The sequence below is a fragment of the Clinocottus analis genome, unplaced genomic scaffold (genome assembly GCF_023055335.1).
Source record: "Clinocottus analis isolate CAN_PGR_092001 unplaced genomic scaffold, fCliAna1.0.p SCAF_24, whole genome shotgun sequence".
NCBI lineage: Eukaryota > Metazoa > Chordata > Actinopteri > Perciformes > Cottidae > Clinocottus > Clinocottus analis.
The window spans coordinates 4681113-4697367 of NW_027175976.1; the positions used below are offsets into that span (position 1 = coordinate 4681113).

Below are 16255 nucleotides of genomic sequence, written 5' to 3' on the forward strand. Positions count from 1 at the left end.
AGTCACTTTCCTGCATGGAGGGTCGTGATGGCAGACCCCGTCTGCAACTCCTAACGTAATAATAATATAACAATTAGGTAATTGTGAGCTTCCTATTGAACCAAAAGTTTAAAATGCACTTTGAGGAGCGACCTCACCTCACCCACACACCCAGGGAACGTTCCCCTTGAGAAGGAAAAACCCTGCAGGCCAGCCTCCACCCAAGCAGTGTGTACAACAGAGAACATTAGGTAAAATCGGAGACAGGTGCACAATGGCAGTGATTAGTGGGGGTACTTACTTGCCAATCACCTCGCACAGCTCGTAGACATCCTCGAACAGCACGTCGTCGTCCGCCATGGTCATTCAGGTAAACGAGGATGCTCTCCTCGAGATATATCCCACCCACACGGAAATTTTGGATTTTCCCCCTCGTTAGGGTTCCTCTCGTGCCAGATAGCACCGACTCCTTGTTATTTAAACCCCCCTCCTTCACCACCACACACCAAAAATGTCAGTGACGAGGTAAAAAAAAAAAAAATCCCGTGGCCGCTAAAGAGTCCAAGTTAGCCGGCTTAGCCACATTAGCTGGCGTCCGAGGCTGTCGCTCCGCGGCCCCACCTTCTCTCGAGCTCCCCTCCCGGTTTAGCCAGCGAGCTAGCTAGATAGGAACCACGGAGCGGACCCCGGGGTGTGGAGATTTCCTCGCTCGTTCGCAGCAAAGCACCCCTCGTCGCATGCCGCGGGCTTGTATCTCACCGTCGGGCACCGCCGGACACAGGGCTCCCCCCACCTCCCCGCAGTAGCATCCGCAGGAGGCTGTCTCCGCGCGCCGACCGAGGTGCTCCCTTTCGCCGCAAGCTAACGGAGAGCGCTCAATAACCGGGTTGGCTCGCCGGGGTTAACGCGAGCTATGGCCGTCGATGGAATAACGGGTCGGCTCGCGCCGTTAGTGCGCCCGTGCACACCCTGGTATCGCAGATGGCTTATCCCCCACCGACAACGTAACGGGTCCCGGCTGCAATTTACGCTTCAGCTTCCCGAGCCCAAGCGGAAGACCCTCCCGTGCATGTCGACGACTACTCTGCGCGCACACACACACACACACTCACACACACAAACACCGCCCGCGCTCGTGAATATTAAGATGATATCGTATTCCAACGCGGCCGACCCCGTCGTCCGCCGTCGCTCCGGGTCCCCTTACGCTGGCTTGGATGCTGGCTGGCTTTGACTGGCTGCTGCTCCTCCCGACTTCCAGAAGCGCCAGGCTCCTCCCTCTGTCGTCCGAGAAACTGGTCCGGACAGAGCCGAAATGGTCCGGGGGAGCGGGGCTTAGACCAGACTCGCGCTGTAGCGTCGCTCGAGCCAAGATGGCGTACGCTGGGGGTTCCGATTTAGGTGCAGTTTCCTAATCCCCATCCAACGGTTGCATCCAGTGCATCCCGCGCAAGCGTCGAGCGTCCAGGCCCCATCACCTTACGTCAGCTTTTCACCGTCTGATGCGGTTGGTCCCTGTGTTGTCTCCTCTGACTGTACAACGTATTTCCCACACATTGACTGTCAGATGCACGGTAGAAAAAAAACAAAAAACGCATGCATTTCTCAATATGTGCAGGGAGGAGATTGCATATTCCCAACTGTCCATGTCTGCAAAGCGAGGGTCAATATTTACTCATTTAAAAACAGCAATGAGATCGTGACACAGCTGATTCAGGTATCATGATCTTCAGACTCTACCCACTGGAAATGAAGTGATGTCCAGCCAATTATAAGCCTCTACTCTTGTGACATGTGAAACCTTTTTAGCAAAAGGCCTCCCCGGAGAACCGCGTAAAAGGCGATTAGTAAGTAATCATGTGAGGATTAAGTCGATTTACTGAGTTTCACGTAATCTTTTCTTGCAGGTGCAGGGACGCAGGTGGAATTACCTCAGGTGTGGGAAGACCGGCCCTGAGATGTGTCGGTGATGCCCCCTGGAGGTGATGAAAGGAATAGCACACATCCCACTGCTCCATTTTGGACATCCTCTCATGAAGTGCAGTGCGTTAATACTGTGTTATGTGATTTATGTGTGTCTTGTGACTGTTGAAACGTTTCTATGCTGCTGTCCTGGTCAGGCTTCCCTTGGAAAATAAGTCATTGTATCTCAACAGGACCGACCTGCTTAAATAAAGGTTAAATAAAAAAATAATAATAAAAAATAAGTGCAGTTCAGCATGATGTGAGAAAAAATATGAAAGAAACCAATATGCAAACTACCACTTTCTAATACAACGATGGTCTAACTTGATCCATTTGACCCTCTTTGTCATGAATATTATGTTACAAACTATAATCTGTTCATGTGTGTTGAATTATCTGCATGCAAAGCGCCACATAATTCAGATGTTTACCTGATTACAATTATTATTAAACATTAATTAGCTTTCATGTAAGACCATGGCCATTTCCACTACCAACAAACATAAAACTCTGTAAAATGTGTTTCTAAAAAAAAGACTCATGTCAAAAGATAATTTGTAGTAAGGAGTGGTTGAAGTATCAATGTTACGATTAAATACCAATGTAAACAAAAATGTCATGTAGATGTGGTCACCATCTAAAAATATAAATGTATGTCGGTATATATATATATATATATATATATATATATATATATATATATATATATTAATCTATTCAAAATCAAGATTAAAGCAAACTGCCAATTTAATTAACTAAAATCAAACACTGAGGAAAAAGCCAGCCAAGCCTTCCCCAGGGCCTTCAAAAGCAGAAAGGTGAACGTATCCATGCAGACTGGAATAAACAAAGACATCTGGTGCCACTAGAGGGCGCTGTGCTCTCGTTGCACACCGTTTCCGCTCACACATCATCTGCAAGCCTCACCCTCATTGGTCGAAGCTACCGACAACTCGATTGGCTGTCGATGTGGTCATCTTACTGTATGCATGGCAGTTTGTGTGCTTCTGAGCAGCCCTTCATCAATACACAGGTACTTGGAAAATATATATATATATATATATATATAAACAAAACAGATACTAACATATAAACAGAGGCTCTGACAGAATTTAGCGTAAGGGCAAATATAAGATTATAGATAATAAACGTGGAGGAAAGTGAATGCCAAAAGAAGCACCATACATGGGAAGGGGGAGAAAGGGCACAGTTTCCATGGTAACAGGGATGGGAATAGTTTTGGTGGTTGCATGTGAAACTGGCAGCCAGTGAAACATACGCACACACACACACACCGATACAAACACACACATGTATTTGTGTCACTCAGGAAGGTGTTGCATTGACTTACATTCATTCCAAGGAGACCCTTTGATTTCCTGTTCTGCCGTGGAACATTTCAAGTTGTGCAATATGGTATAAAATCAGCATGTTACTGTACAATTAATTCACTCTTTCCCTGATCTCTGGTGTTATTTGAAGGAGGTGACAACTATCAACATCACAAGACACAGATTAAAAGGAGGGGGCAGTTCATTGCAGATGAATGAGATATTTTCTTCTCAATTTGTGCACAATTAATGCCACAAAAAGAGAAAAGGGGAGGGGAGGGGCTCTGATGTGCCTAAATCGGATTGATATCCAAAATATTTCTCTTGTAAATGTGTCTCCAGTAGTAATAATTCACAATTGATTGACAAACGTTTGTTTGAAGATGTTTTTATGAGAAGGTATGTTATAAACTATATTGGTACAAATGGGATAAGTTGCATGCTTTGAGCCTTGTGGAATGCATTGGATTGTTTATACACTGGGACCCCGGTGTTAGAGAAGACCTTTATGGTCTGAGTGACGACGTAAAACCACAGATGTGTTATATAATACATTCGTGCATGAAGACAGTGGCTTCCTGTCCAGGAGAACAGGAAGCCACTCCAGCCAATTGAGACCAACCCCATTCCACCCTAATGTGCCTGCATGGTCTTTTTATACACATACATAATAATTATATTATAACTTGAACACACACACACACACACACACACACACACACACACACACACGCGCGCACACCTACACACACACCTACACTTACACACACACACACCCATGTCAACATTTTTTTAAAGAAAAGACTGCAAGTCCCATAATGCACAGCAAGTAGGCCAGTGCAGGCTGCTGATTGCTTTAAGTGGCAGCAGCTGTGAATGGAAGGTCTCACTGCTGATTGCTTTAAATTGAAGCAGCTGTGAATTGAAGGTCTCCCAGCAAACATTTCAGCTGAGACAGAAGAGGAGTCAAATCGTGGAACAGCCGAAGGAGCCTCTGGTAATGTATGTATTTATTTTGTTGTAATTGTTTAAAGTTTATTGACATGTCTGTATAACTTTGTGCTTTTTTTGTGTTCAAAGGTTTTCAACCAAAATGGACCAACTAGCCAACAATTGAAAAAGAATAAGAGAAACAATAAAGTTGGAGCTTTGTTGGAAAGAGTTGTCCCGTGTGTCTTTTGGACCAAATGTACCAGCCAGTCAAGTTGGTCAAGAGTTAACAAATACATAGGAACTTGACACACACACACACACACACGCGCACACACACACACACGCACGCACGCACGCACGCACGCACGCGCGCGCGCGCGCGCGCAGATATATACCATGTGCCTTTTTAATTTGTTACATTATCTATTGATCACACTTTTTTTTTTGGAAAAAAACTTTCATTACTTCTCTGTCTCTGTATTTTTGTGCCCGTTTGTCAAACTAAGTGTCTGTTTTCTGACTGTGTGAATGGGTTGTTCAGACTGTTATTTGAATGGTGTATATGTAATGGAGGAGCTGAGAACCACGACTACAACCCAGCGTGTGAGACGAGAGAATCTGTGCTCTTATTTTCAAGGAAACCTGGCTTTTAGACGTCCAGGTGGTTGAAGGACACTGCTCAACTTGTGTTGAACTGTTGAAGTGTAGACCCGTGTACTCGCCAAGGTAGTTGAGTGAAGCGTTTATACTGGCAGTTTATATCCCGTCACGAGCGGACTGCGCAACGGCATCAGAGCTGCCGCATGACGTCATCAGGAAACAGACTGGACACCCGGACGCTGTTTGCTGCAGCCGGCCATGTCAACCATCACAACCTCAAGAGTGTCCTCCCGAAATACCATCAACACGGGAACTTTCCCAAAATTTGTAATATTGTAGCACTGCATAGTGTATGAAGATAAAATGAGCAATACTATTATGTTATATTTATCATAGCAATACTGTTGTCATATTTATCATACCAATAGTATCATATTTTATCATTACAGAAATACTGTTACATCTTTTATATTTTGTGCCTTATTTTTTTACCTTGTTTATTGGAATTGTGTATTAGGACCGAGCAAAATAAACTTTTCATTGTATAGAATAACTGTCTTTTGTCTGTGCATGTGACGGTAAAAACATCTTGAATCTCTTGAATCCTGAATGCAATAAAAATGTTTTCATATTCAAAGACCTGCTGGCAGTTATTAATGCGATCACAAAAAAGATGATGGGAAAAAAAGGTACATTCACAACGTACTCTCCATGAACACTTAAAACTCCTCTATCATGATAGATACGTTTCTACAAATGTGCAGAATCAGATTAATGATACAAAATCCAATCAACATAATGTATTCCTACAGAATAAGATTCCACAAGCCACCAGTGGTGGAAAAGGTTGTTCTAACTTTTACAGAAATACAACTAGTAATACCGCGGTAGAAATATAGAGGTACCAAAAAAAGGAAAAATACATGACTACCACCAAAATGTATTTAAAGTACCAAAAGTAAAAGTACTCAAATCAAACTTCTAGGTTATGACCAAATATGAAATATAGAGGTACAACCTAAAGTAAAAATACATGATTACCTCCAAAATGTAACATTTAAAATACCAAAAGTATAAGTACTCTAGGTTGAAATGAAATATGACCAAAAAACAGTGATAAGGGTCAGAGCTAATAGTGTGGTGTGCTAAACAACTGTGTTGCAAACTGGAGGTTATAGGTTCAAATCTTATGCAGGTCAGTACTTTTAGGTTCAACACCCAAATGAAGAAGACAAATACACGCAGAGAACATGTTCAAGTCCGCGGGAAGTGGTGGCGCAGTAACAAAGCTCCTGTTGGGTCAAGCGCATGGTCCCGGGTTCGCGCCTCAGATGTGAACCCCATCATGATCCGCGAAGGGAGTCAGAGGCATGAGCCTCCTCCCCGGTTTCCAGAGAAAGATACGGAGAGGGTTATGAGTTTTGATTGCGCGACGCATGGAAAAAAGACCAGAAAAAAGCAACAAAAAAATACACAGTAACAGGGTTCCCTCTTTTTATTATATACAACATATGTCACATGTAGAGCTACATGTCACATGTAGATCTACATGTGACATCCGGATCTGCCGCTTCCTCGGGCACTGAAAAAAAAAAAACAGAACAGTTAGTTAATCACCAAGTTTTGAAATGACATTCCAGCTGTACAACAATACAAATACTTGAAATTACATTTTAAATCTTGCCGACAGCAATATGAAGTAAATGGCTAGATCTCAAGGTATTAATACAACAAAGTATATATATATATATATATATATATATATATATATATATATATATATATATATATATATATATATATATATATATATATATATACACACACACACACACATATATATATATATATATATATATATATATATACACACACACATATATATATATATATATATATATATACACACACACATATATATATATATATATATATATATATATATATATATATATATATATATATATATATATACACACACACACATATATATATATATATATATATATATATATATATAACTATATATATATATATATGTGTGTGTGTGTATATATATATATATATATATATATATATATGTGTGTGTGTGTATATATATATATATATATATATATATATATATATATATATATATATATATACACACACACACACACATATATATATATATATATATATATATATATATACATATATATATATACACATATATATATACATATATACACACACACACACACACACAAAGCCCCAGATTACAATGAGTACAGTTAGAGAGACTCACTGTAATCTGAGGTTTTGTCTGTGTCTATATGGACACAGACAAAGCCTCAGATTACAGTGAGTCTCTCTAGTGGCAAAGGAATACATATTTATGAGAGGGAACAGTAATATTGTGCGGATGAAAAAAAAAAATCTGTATATGCCCAAAACTCACCTGTGAATTGGACCTCAGGACACTTAGCGAGGTCTCCTCGTCCATTCGCCACCTCTTCAGACACGTTCTTCTGGGAGGACGGTCCTGCATCCACAATGCCACCCGAAGACCTGGGTGACACAAGACATCAAAAGATGAGTGAAGATGTAAATGATTGAGCAGCAAGGACTGAAATTAATTTGTATGCTGAAGAAACTCAAAAGTAGCTCTTGTCATTTTTCTAGTCTGAAGATAATATTGCACCAGAGACTAAATTCTAAACTTCTATCTGTTCGGGATGCAGCAATTGTGAAATTCTGGGCCGATACAGATGTCTAAAAGAAATATTTGTTCGCTGCTGATGATTTTGTTGTTATTGTCGGGGAAAGAAACAAAAATAACTCCTCACTCATTGAGAAGAATGTTTCAGTACATTCACCCAAGTATCTATTTTGAGAAACAAATGAAATGTAATTAAATATAAATGTGGCGCCAATAAAATGTGCACATGTTCTCTTCCTAGTGGAGCTGCCCAGGTTTATTTGGTGTCCCATTTGATCCCAATCTCTATTTTCAAAGTATGTACATTTCATGTGAGTCTACACAAGAGGTGCACGACATTAACTTACTTGCTCTTGGTGTTGTAGTCCCGGATCTTGTCCAGGAACAATTTCTCGATGGAGTCAAGCTCCTGGGCCCGCTTGGACAGGACTGCGGACAGCCCGAGGTTGCGGCGCATGGTCACACCGCAGCGCAGCACGGCGCAGCATAGCACGGCGCGGTGTGGAGGACAACTGGGATAAACGGTGAAGCATCATCTGAAGAAACAACAAGGACACCCGGTCACGGGCACAGCCATTTCAAAACAAGATTTCAACCATCACAGCCTTCTCGAGTGTCCTCCAGAAGTACCATCAACACGGAAATTTTCTGACAAATTGCAATGTTTTAGCAATGCATAGTGTATAAGATACAATGAGCAATACTATTATCATATTTTTGTGCAATACTGTTATATCTTTTATATTTTGTTCCTTAAGTTTATTGTATTTTAGGAGGACCGAGCAAAATTAGCTTTTTATTGTATAGAATAACTGTCTGTTTTCTGTGCAAATGACAGTAAAAACATCTTGAATCTTGTTATGCTGGACGTCCAGTCGCTACATCATATTAACGTTCATGTAAATAAGTAGCCTGACATTTTACATGATGAATTATCTGCCAACGTAAAAGTTATACTGCAACTAACGTGACGTGCTTTATCAATCAAATGAAGGATATTAATACTTGAATGACTCATTCACCTATAAAACTCATGACGTAGCACAGAAGGACGAGCTGGTGGTTAGCTGGAGCAAATTAACGTTAGCTAGCATTGCTAACGTACCTAGGTAGTGAGCTAAGCTACAGTTTAATGTCATTGAATTAGCTAACATTACACACTTAATACGTACCACGATGTGTTGTTACTAATACTGAGTCACAACACCATCGTTCAAAGTGCTTCCAGCTGCTAAGTAAGGCTGAATGTTGTTTGCTTTAATAACACTTCACTAGCTTTAAAGCTTAGCACCGGCTAACATGCTAAGATAGCTTTAGCAACTTGTCCTCTATTGTGCTACGTTAAGTCACGCTAACGTAACATTCACTAAAGACAAGGATAACGTATTCAGCAGTATGTACAGTTGTGGCGAATCGGACACAGTTACACGTTTAATAGCATTTGTTTTAAAACTGGGTGACGCTACTCACCTCGGGTCTGACACTTTCAGTACAAGATCCACATGTGGATGATCGCGGTGGATTGTGGGACTGTTGTGGTGTTCGTGGGCGTCAATGTGGCGCCTCCTTTGCGCAGCGCTGCGCATATTTAGGTTGAAACCTCGATACATTTTGACATCATGTGTTGCCGTTTATCTTGGAAAAATCACTCCTGAAGTCACAAAGTATAGCACGGCTGTTTAATTAACCATTGTAACACATACACTTGCTTTTTTAATTTTGACTTTTTATACTGCAAATGTAGTTATCCCAGACGTGCTACCTTTACTGTATGCCATTTGAGCCATGGTCAGGCAATTAAAGGTGTGGTGCGTTGCTAAGGCACACGTCAAGTGGATTGCAGTCTTTTTCAATCTATTCAATTTTCAGTCTATTTCAATTTGTGTGGTGTTTCTCTGTTACAATCATAATAATTTAATCATTTTTGCATAATTTTCATTTTTCCCTTTCCGTGATTACCTTCACTGGCGTTATATTTAGTATATTTGTGTTAATCAATTTAATATTTAACTTATTGTAAAAAATATGTTTGTAAAAAAAAATAAAACTCCCAACTTCCTGTTTGGATTGAAGTGATTGGCTGATTCTAACCGCGCAAGCTTCTGGGTAGGCGCGACGTTTAAACTTGTTTCCGTTTCGGCTGAGTTCGCGAGACATGGATCACAACAGGTAGAACTCTTGTTTTATCGCGTACCTAAAATATTATTTTCTGAAGTGTGTTTTCCGTCGCAAAAAAATTAAACAGCATAGTTCTGTGAACCGCTTATTTGCTTTACCGCATTTCTTGCATCGATGCTAGCAGTTCTCGTCCGTCTGAACAGAGCATCAAGCCAAATATCATTCAGTAACAACGTAGTTTAAGTTTGCCTTTGTTTTCATGAAGGGTACACATCTGTTTCGATGATAAACACGCCGTTTTACGAATCGTTTGCTTCCACTCTTCAATTCGGCAAACATCCCTTTGCCCCAAAAAACACGAGTACTGTTTTCTTTTCAATTCTACTGACAAACGTATTGCATTCATTTCATATTTTGTTTTCCACGGCACCTAATGTTATTTCCTGATCACGTAAGAAGTGCACTTGTAGTTTGGCTTTTCTCTGTTGTTGCGAGCAGAACATGAGCGAAGTTGTGTTGTGTGTATTCTGGCTGCTGCCTTTGCTTAAAAATTAATTACGCTTTAGCAGCAGTTTAACATGAGGGTCAGTGCTGCTGCATATATTAACTGGAGCCATTTCATTCATATATGTGTGAATAAAGTGGGACCAAGCAGTACTACTGCACCCAAAATGTATATTTTGGTTGTCAAATATTCACTCTGTGTGGTTATAAAAATAGAATTTTATCACGTAAGACATTAAAACACCATGGTCACTACAGCTTTGCTCACAGACTAGGTCATTTCAACACAGTCTCCTCTATAAAACGGGTGTAATGGTGTGTGTGTGTGTGTGTGTGTGTGACTTGCAGTACGACGAGAACCCCCCTCAACAATGCTGCCGTCCAGAGGAGGAGCAAGAGCTACCGGCTGTCATACCGCAGCTGCCTGGGCGGCGCAGCGTCGCGCCTCGGCCTGACCCCGTCTGCGAGGAGGCTCAACACCAGCAGGAAAGCCTTAAAGTCGCACGGCGTCGCTGTAAGTCACGATGAGCACACGCGTTTACATTCCATTTAACGCGTGTGCTCATCGTCTCCCGTCCTCTCCTGTCTTTGTCAAAGGAGAAGGTGAACCCAGAGCAGCTGGCCTTGTTGGTGAAAACCGAGTGGCAGCTGTCGTACGTCACGCCCCTCCATCAGTTCCGACACACCCAGCTGAAGAGCTACTCCAGGCGGCTCGCGGCGTTCATTGCCGCGGGGAAGCAGCAGGGTTTGGCGGTGGAGGTGGAGGGCCCGCAGACCTTCAGAGTGTCCTTCTCCTTGGTGCAGGGGATGACCGAGTCGGCCGATGATGCTGAGACGGTGCTCATACAGGTGGGCGCGGGAGTTCGTCGACACACACGCTTTTCAGGCTCACGGTCGCCCTTTTCTCACTGTTCCCATGCCCAATACAGATCCACTCGAGGGCGACATTCGCCGGGAAGGATGAGTCGCAGAAGCCGGTGTGGAGCGGCTGGCTGACCTGCGTCAACGGCAACCCCGAGTACCTGCGCTCGCTCCCGAAAGACTTCACCTGTCTGCCACTCTTCGGCAGGAGCGGGGCCGAAGGCCTCACCACTCTGGTCAAGTCCTGGTTCCAGCAGTCTTTTGACTGCTGCTTCGGCCCTCTGGAGGTCAGCCACACAAGCCTGCAATGGCTGATGGCGTTGTGGACCAACTGCCACACGGAGGCCAACATCCAGCACCTCAAGATGATTTGGACGCTTCCCGCTGTGCCGCCGATGCAGGTCACCTACACCGTTAACTCCGAGGACGCCTGGGAGCTGTGGCGCAGTGTGAGAAAGGAGAAGGAGAATAGAGAAGGCGAGGAGGAAAAGGAAGAAAAGGAGGAGGAGAACTGTATCGACATTGAGGAGGTGACAAATTTCATGCAGGGCCTGAAGAGTCACTTCTACAGACACTTTAGGTTGGATCTGTCGGCGGGCTGCCTGAACCAGGTCTCAACCGCTTTGGGCTCAGCGAAGCACAGCGGCAGGATGAAGGTACTATCCGACGACTTCCCATCAGTCGTTCAACATGTACACACAGACCAAATGTATTTGCTGTGCTAATATTGGTTTATTTTTCTCAGATCACCAACAGCAGATACATGATCACCACCCTGAAGCTACTGACGGAGTGCGCCCTCCTCAAAATGCCCATCTGAGTGACCGGACACAGACTTTTCATGCCACCAGGAAATACGATATTCCGAAAGCAGCCTTCATTTAACAAATACTTCCTGCAAACCTCTATTTTTTTGATTATCAACAAAGCCAAACATGTTTTTTGTAAACTCTTTTCAAACACATGAAATAGAAAGTCATTTTTCCATAATATTTTCTTTTGATGAAAGAGTCATATTCTGGCCTTTTCTATTTTTAATCCCCTTATTTGAACTTAAATACAAGAAAACAGGCAGTCTTGTGGCCATAATTATATCTGCTGTGCTGGCAAACATCAGCAGGTTCCACCTCTTGTAAATACCTGTCCAGCTGTTTATATATACGTGTCATTTTTAGTTGTAAATAAAAACCCCAAAAGGTTTGTTCATAATAAAAGAATTGTCAAAAATAATGGTATAATATTTACTGTCTGAAACAGTTGCGCATACATCTGTATCACTTCAAATTCTCATCTTGTTCACTTGGGTTCCGGCCATGCTCTGTTTTAATTCACATCAGCTCTGTTATTCTCATAATTAATCATTTAATACCAAAAGATCCAAATCCAAAAGTGAATCAGTTTGGTTTTAATCAGAGCCGTTTAATTCATTTTAATCTACATAAATGTTGGAGATCCACCTGAATACATTTTACTGCTTTTACACCATCCAACTTGACGTGTTTATCAAATTCAACTTCCATTGAAATGGCCAGATGATGCACCTTCACAAAACAAACCGGATAAGATATAAAAACATAACTTGACATGAAGATATCAACCTGAAGCGCTCCCACACCCCCCAAAAACAAACACATTTTCTTGATAAACTAAATCAGGCAACTTTATTTTTTAAAGACAACCAAAACCAAATGCATACAGTTTGAGTAATAAAATATAAAATAGAAACAATGAAGGGTTATGAGCATACACAATGTCAGCTAGAAACACAACAAAGCCTTCAAAAAAAAAAACATTTGTATATAACACTATAATGCACTGGTAGAAAAAGGCAAAAAATAAAGAAATCAGCAACTCGTGATCCAATTAAGTGGACTCAGATGTGTGGCCGTCACATCGAGATGAGGTGAATACGCACGACTCTGCGGCTCCTCCGTTTCAGCTACTGAATTCACAACGACAATAGCAGGGGGCGCAGAGTCCTGATCGCTGCTCCATTGTGCTCCTTAATGACAGGACTGGTGGTAATTAGAGTGCAGCACACATCCTGTCATTAAGACAGTATTATTGATCTAAGGATTATCGAAATAAAAGAATCTGTATTTAATACTAAAAGAGAGAGAACGGCCACAGATGTAACATTTAATTGGGATTTATGCTTACAATGTGTGTTGTACATTAATAACAGCTCCTGCTCAGGGTGGAAAAATAACTTGTTTAAATCCCCCAGCCAACTTTAAAAACTGAATTGTGTTTGCTTACGTGCTTCAAATCGGCACTTAAACTTCACAGCTATATTAAAAAAAAGAAAAGCACTAGACTGGGGGATGGTGCTAACTTCCCACTCTGCTGCCTTCTATGTTGTTTATGTAATATTTACCCTTGTGTGGGTCTTTACACCTCTGAAAAAGGGGGTTGGCTATATAATTACAATCTCGCCCACGCATGCCAACTATCTGAGATCCAGCATCCACCAGGCAAAAACACGAGGGGCTGGAGGGGGTGGATGGACGGACTCAAATCAGCGATGGAATAAGCAGCGAGGACTCTGTGCTCGCTTGTGGCAGCTTGACATACTCAATATCTGAGCAAAGATTTGTGACTGGTCCCACCGAAGAAAGGTTCCAGTATGATCAACTCCTATTCTCCAGCACCACTCCTTCCTTAGAGGGCCCAGTCCTCCAAAAAAGGGAAATAATTAGCTATGACTGATGTATAACAGGGGGAGTAGCACAAGGTTACACCGGTAATACAACAGATCATGCTTTCATTTTCAACATAATCCCCCCACACCCGTGTTCAGTTTGTTGAAAGGTAAATTGATGCCCCATTTGGGGCAGAGAGGTAAACAATGGGGAGGAAAGTGACCCATGTAGTGAGGTGATTCACAGTAAGTGGAGGCTGCAGCGCGTGCGGTGGCATTAAGAGGCCAGACCCAGGAAAAAGCCACCAACGAACCCACTGGACAAGACGATGTTCCTTTTTAAAAAGTCTGTGGCCTGCGGGAAGAAGGAGGGTGAGAGACAGAGAGTGAGTCCACAAGAGCTTAAATGCATCATACTGATTTGAATTTAGATGTATTGATATTGTGCAATACTACATGTTAATACCGGTTTATATTTACTTTGAATAGATACATCTTGAAAAAAAGTATACATACTGGTATTCAAATGTGTTTATCCACTGTGTCGCAGCTAGTGGGTGTAGTGTGGTTAACCTGACACTAGAGGGCACTGCTGGCTTGCAGATAAAGAAATAAACCTCCCCACCACAACCACGACGTTCAAAACAAACATGCGTTTAGTCATAAAAAATGCCATGTCATAGGTATGTCGGGTGTGGGGCTTTTTTTCTAATAAAACACAACAATAAACGATACAATTTATAAATGTTAGATTATGGTGTTAACGACTGTCAAATAAAAGAAAGGTGAAACAAAGAGCAAGCTTTGTTACAGGTACCTTTACCTCCTCAATGAATGTGTTTATTTCAGGGGCGGCTTTGTTGGCTTTCTTCTTCAGGTGCTTCTTCGCTTTGTTCACATCCTTCTCCACCTTCTTCCAGTCCACCTGCACGTAGCCACTATGATTGGCGATCTGCAGGGCAAACCATATTTGGATTTTAAAAAACAGGATAAGAGTATGATGCAACAGCCAACATCACAATGTATTAATAATAACTCGTGGAACTTTTCGTCCTAGCCTGGATGAACCAAAAATAAATTCCATCAAAAGTCTAGCAACGAGTGAACTCTGAGCAGATAAAAATAGCCTATGCTGAAGGCACATTTTTCACCCACAAACAGCAACATTATGGGTTCCTGTCAACCGGCCGCCACGGGTCTGTTCTACTTGCAAAACGTTGACCCGCTTTTAAAAAACAAAACACTGATGGAATCAAAGTTGGCGTCCAGATGGCCGGCGCATAGTCTCGAGCCAGCTAACCACACAATGCTCGTCCTTCTGCCGCAGAGAGGAGACCATCTGAGCGCCGTGCTGTGCAGCTGGCATTCGTCAAAATGTGAATCTTACACACAAAAACATGCTATGGTTCGCTTGCCTGCAAAAGGAGGAACCCTCCACCGACAGCGGTCGCAGCGATTTTCCCAACTCTCTGGCAAAGGTAACCAGCACACCTGCATGTGTTGAGGGGAAGAGATGATTATACACCAACACACACCACATATCCCCAAGACAAATCGGTTCTATCAATAATATGTATCCTTAAGCCGCAATGAGTAAATTCAGAAAGGATGCGTGTCATTTGACAGTTTTTATATCTCTGTAGTTACAGGTGTATCACATGAGAACCCCTGCATCCTTACCATCCAGTCACCCCTCCCATTGCGATCTGGGTGGCCACCGAGTACTTCTCAGCAATCGGGCCGGAGTTGCTCCCGAACACCCGGCTCCACCACTGGTGCCTCCGGGCATATTCTGTCAGGTCCACGACCTCGTACACCTCCTCCTCGCTCTCCGGGTCCTCCTGTCCTGCCGCGACTAAAACGTACAACGTTACCCCATTTAACGTACTACCAGTAGCCATTAGCCTTCAGGTTGAAAATGTGCACTCTAACTAGCAATACAAATGGTTGTAATTGAAAGGACGTTAAAAAATAAAAGAAGAGACCCCTTCAAATGCATTACGTTAGCTTTAGGGGAAGCTCGGAGAGCACGTGCTCTTGTTTATTCTGTGAGAATGACTTGGGAAGCCATAATTAGCTGACTAGCGTCAAATGGCTACCTATTCGATATTATGCACACTTAACTGGTATAGGTTTTATTTTCGGATTATTATTAGCACCGATGTCAAAGAAGAACCATAATTCAATTACCTCCAAAGGAAAAACGCTGTCAATGTAATTGTGTATTGGAGTCATAAGACCGTAAGTGTATGAAACAAAATAACCAACCTTCTCCGTGATCCGCCGTCGCCATTTTGGAAAAAAAACGGGTTATGTCACCAGGATGTTGACAATCCTAAACCACGCCCACACCGTGATGCTGACGCCACGTCAGTAAAATGCTTTTGATCTCGCCCGATCGGGCTCAACAATTTAGCAGCGTTATTGCTATATATATATATTTTACAAAATTGCTGCAACTTTTTTCTTCGACCGAGGAAGATGGTGACATAAATTTGATTGTTATTTGGAAAGTGCAAACTGGGGTTAAATGGTATGGAAAGGCTCTGAAGGAGTGATGCATTGCAGTCATCTTTTTACCGTCAGTAAAGGGAAAACGGTCCATGAAGAGTGTCAATACAT

The 16255-nt window shown here is 42.3% G+C and overlaps 3 protein-coding genes and 1 pseudogene across 17 annotated transcripts in view; 1 reads left to right on the forward strand and 3 right to left on the reverse strand.

Annotated features, from left to right (window-relative positions):
• LOC137794229 (peripheral plasma membrane protein CASK-like) overlaps window positions 1-1410 on the reverse strand; it is a 34155-nt gene extending 32745 nt beyond the window's left edge. For 7 of the 13 annotated variants that reach the window (XM_068590940.1, XM_068590946.1, XM_068590944.1 and 4 more), the window contains exon 1: window positions 281-1409. In XM_068590940.1, the coding sequence (XP_068447041.1) occupies window positions 281-345 (65 nt within the window). In that variant the 5' untranslated portion in view covers window positions 346-1409. Of the gene's footprint in view, window positions 1-280 lie in introns of all 13 variants that reach the window. The other 6 variants (XM_068590935.1, XM_068590943.1, XM_068590941.1 and 3 more) reach the window with 2 other exon arrangements.
• A 4868-nt stretch (window positions 1411-6278) lies between these two features.
• Window positions 6279-9666, reverse strand: LOC137794302 (ATP synthase-coupling factor 6, mitochondrial-like; annotated as a pseudogene).
• Window positions 9593-12222, forward strand: cenpl (centromere protein L). 2 transcript variants are annotated; one of them, XM_068590562.1, is made up of 5 exons: window positions 9593-9678; window positions 10480-10645; window positions 10729-10980; window positions 11061-11648; window positions 11738-12222. In XM_068590562.1, the coding sequence occupies exons 1-5, from the start codon at window positions 9665-9667 to the stop codon at window positions 11810-11812; spliced, it is 1095 nt and encodes a 364-aa protein (XP_068446663.1). In that variant the 5' UTR covers window positions 9593-9664; the 3' UTR covers window positions 11813-12222. The 2 variants fall into 2 exon arrangements, with proteins under 2 accessions (XP_068446663.1, XP_068446664.1); XM_068590563.1 differs by having other exon boundaries at window positions 10732-10980.
• A 304-nt stretch (window positions 12223-12526) lies between these two features.
• On the reverse strand, window positions 12527-15926 carry LOC137794054 (FUN14 domain-containing protein 1). Of its 2 annotated transcripts, none has more exons than XM_068590633.1 (5): window positions 15902-15926; window positions 15314-15488; window positions 15049-15124; window positions 14451-14585; window positions 12527-13988 (listed from the first exon to the last, which is right to left on the reverse strand). In XM_068590633.1, exons 1-5 carry the CDS (start codon window positions 15924-15926, stop codon window positions 13911-13913), a joined length of 489 nt encoding a protein of 162 aa, XP_068446734.1. In that variant the 3' UTR covers window positions 12527-13910. The 2 variants fall into 2 exon arrangements, with proteins under 2 accessions (XP_068446734.1, XP_068446735.1); XM_068590634.1 differs by having other exon boundaries at window positions 12529-13988; window positions 14457-14585.
• Window positions 15927-16255: the final 329 nt, after the last annotated feature.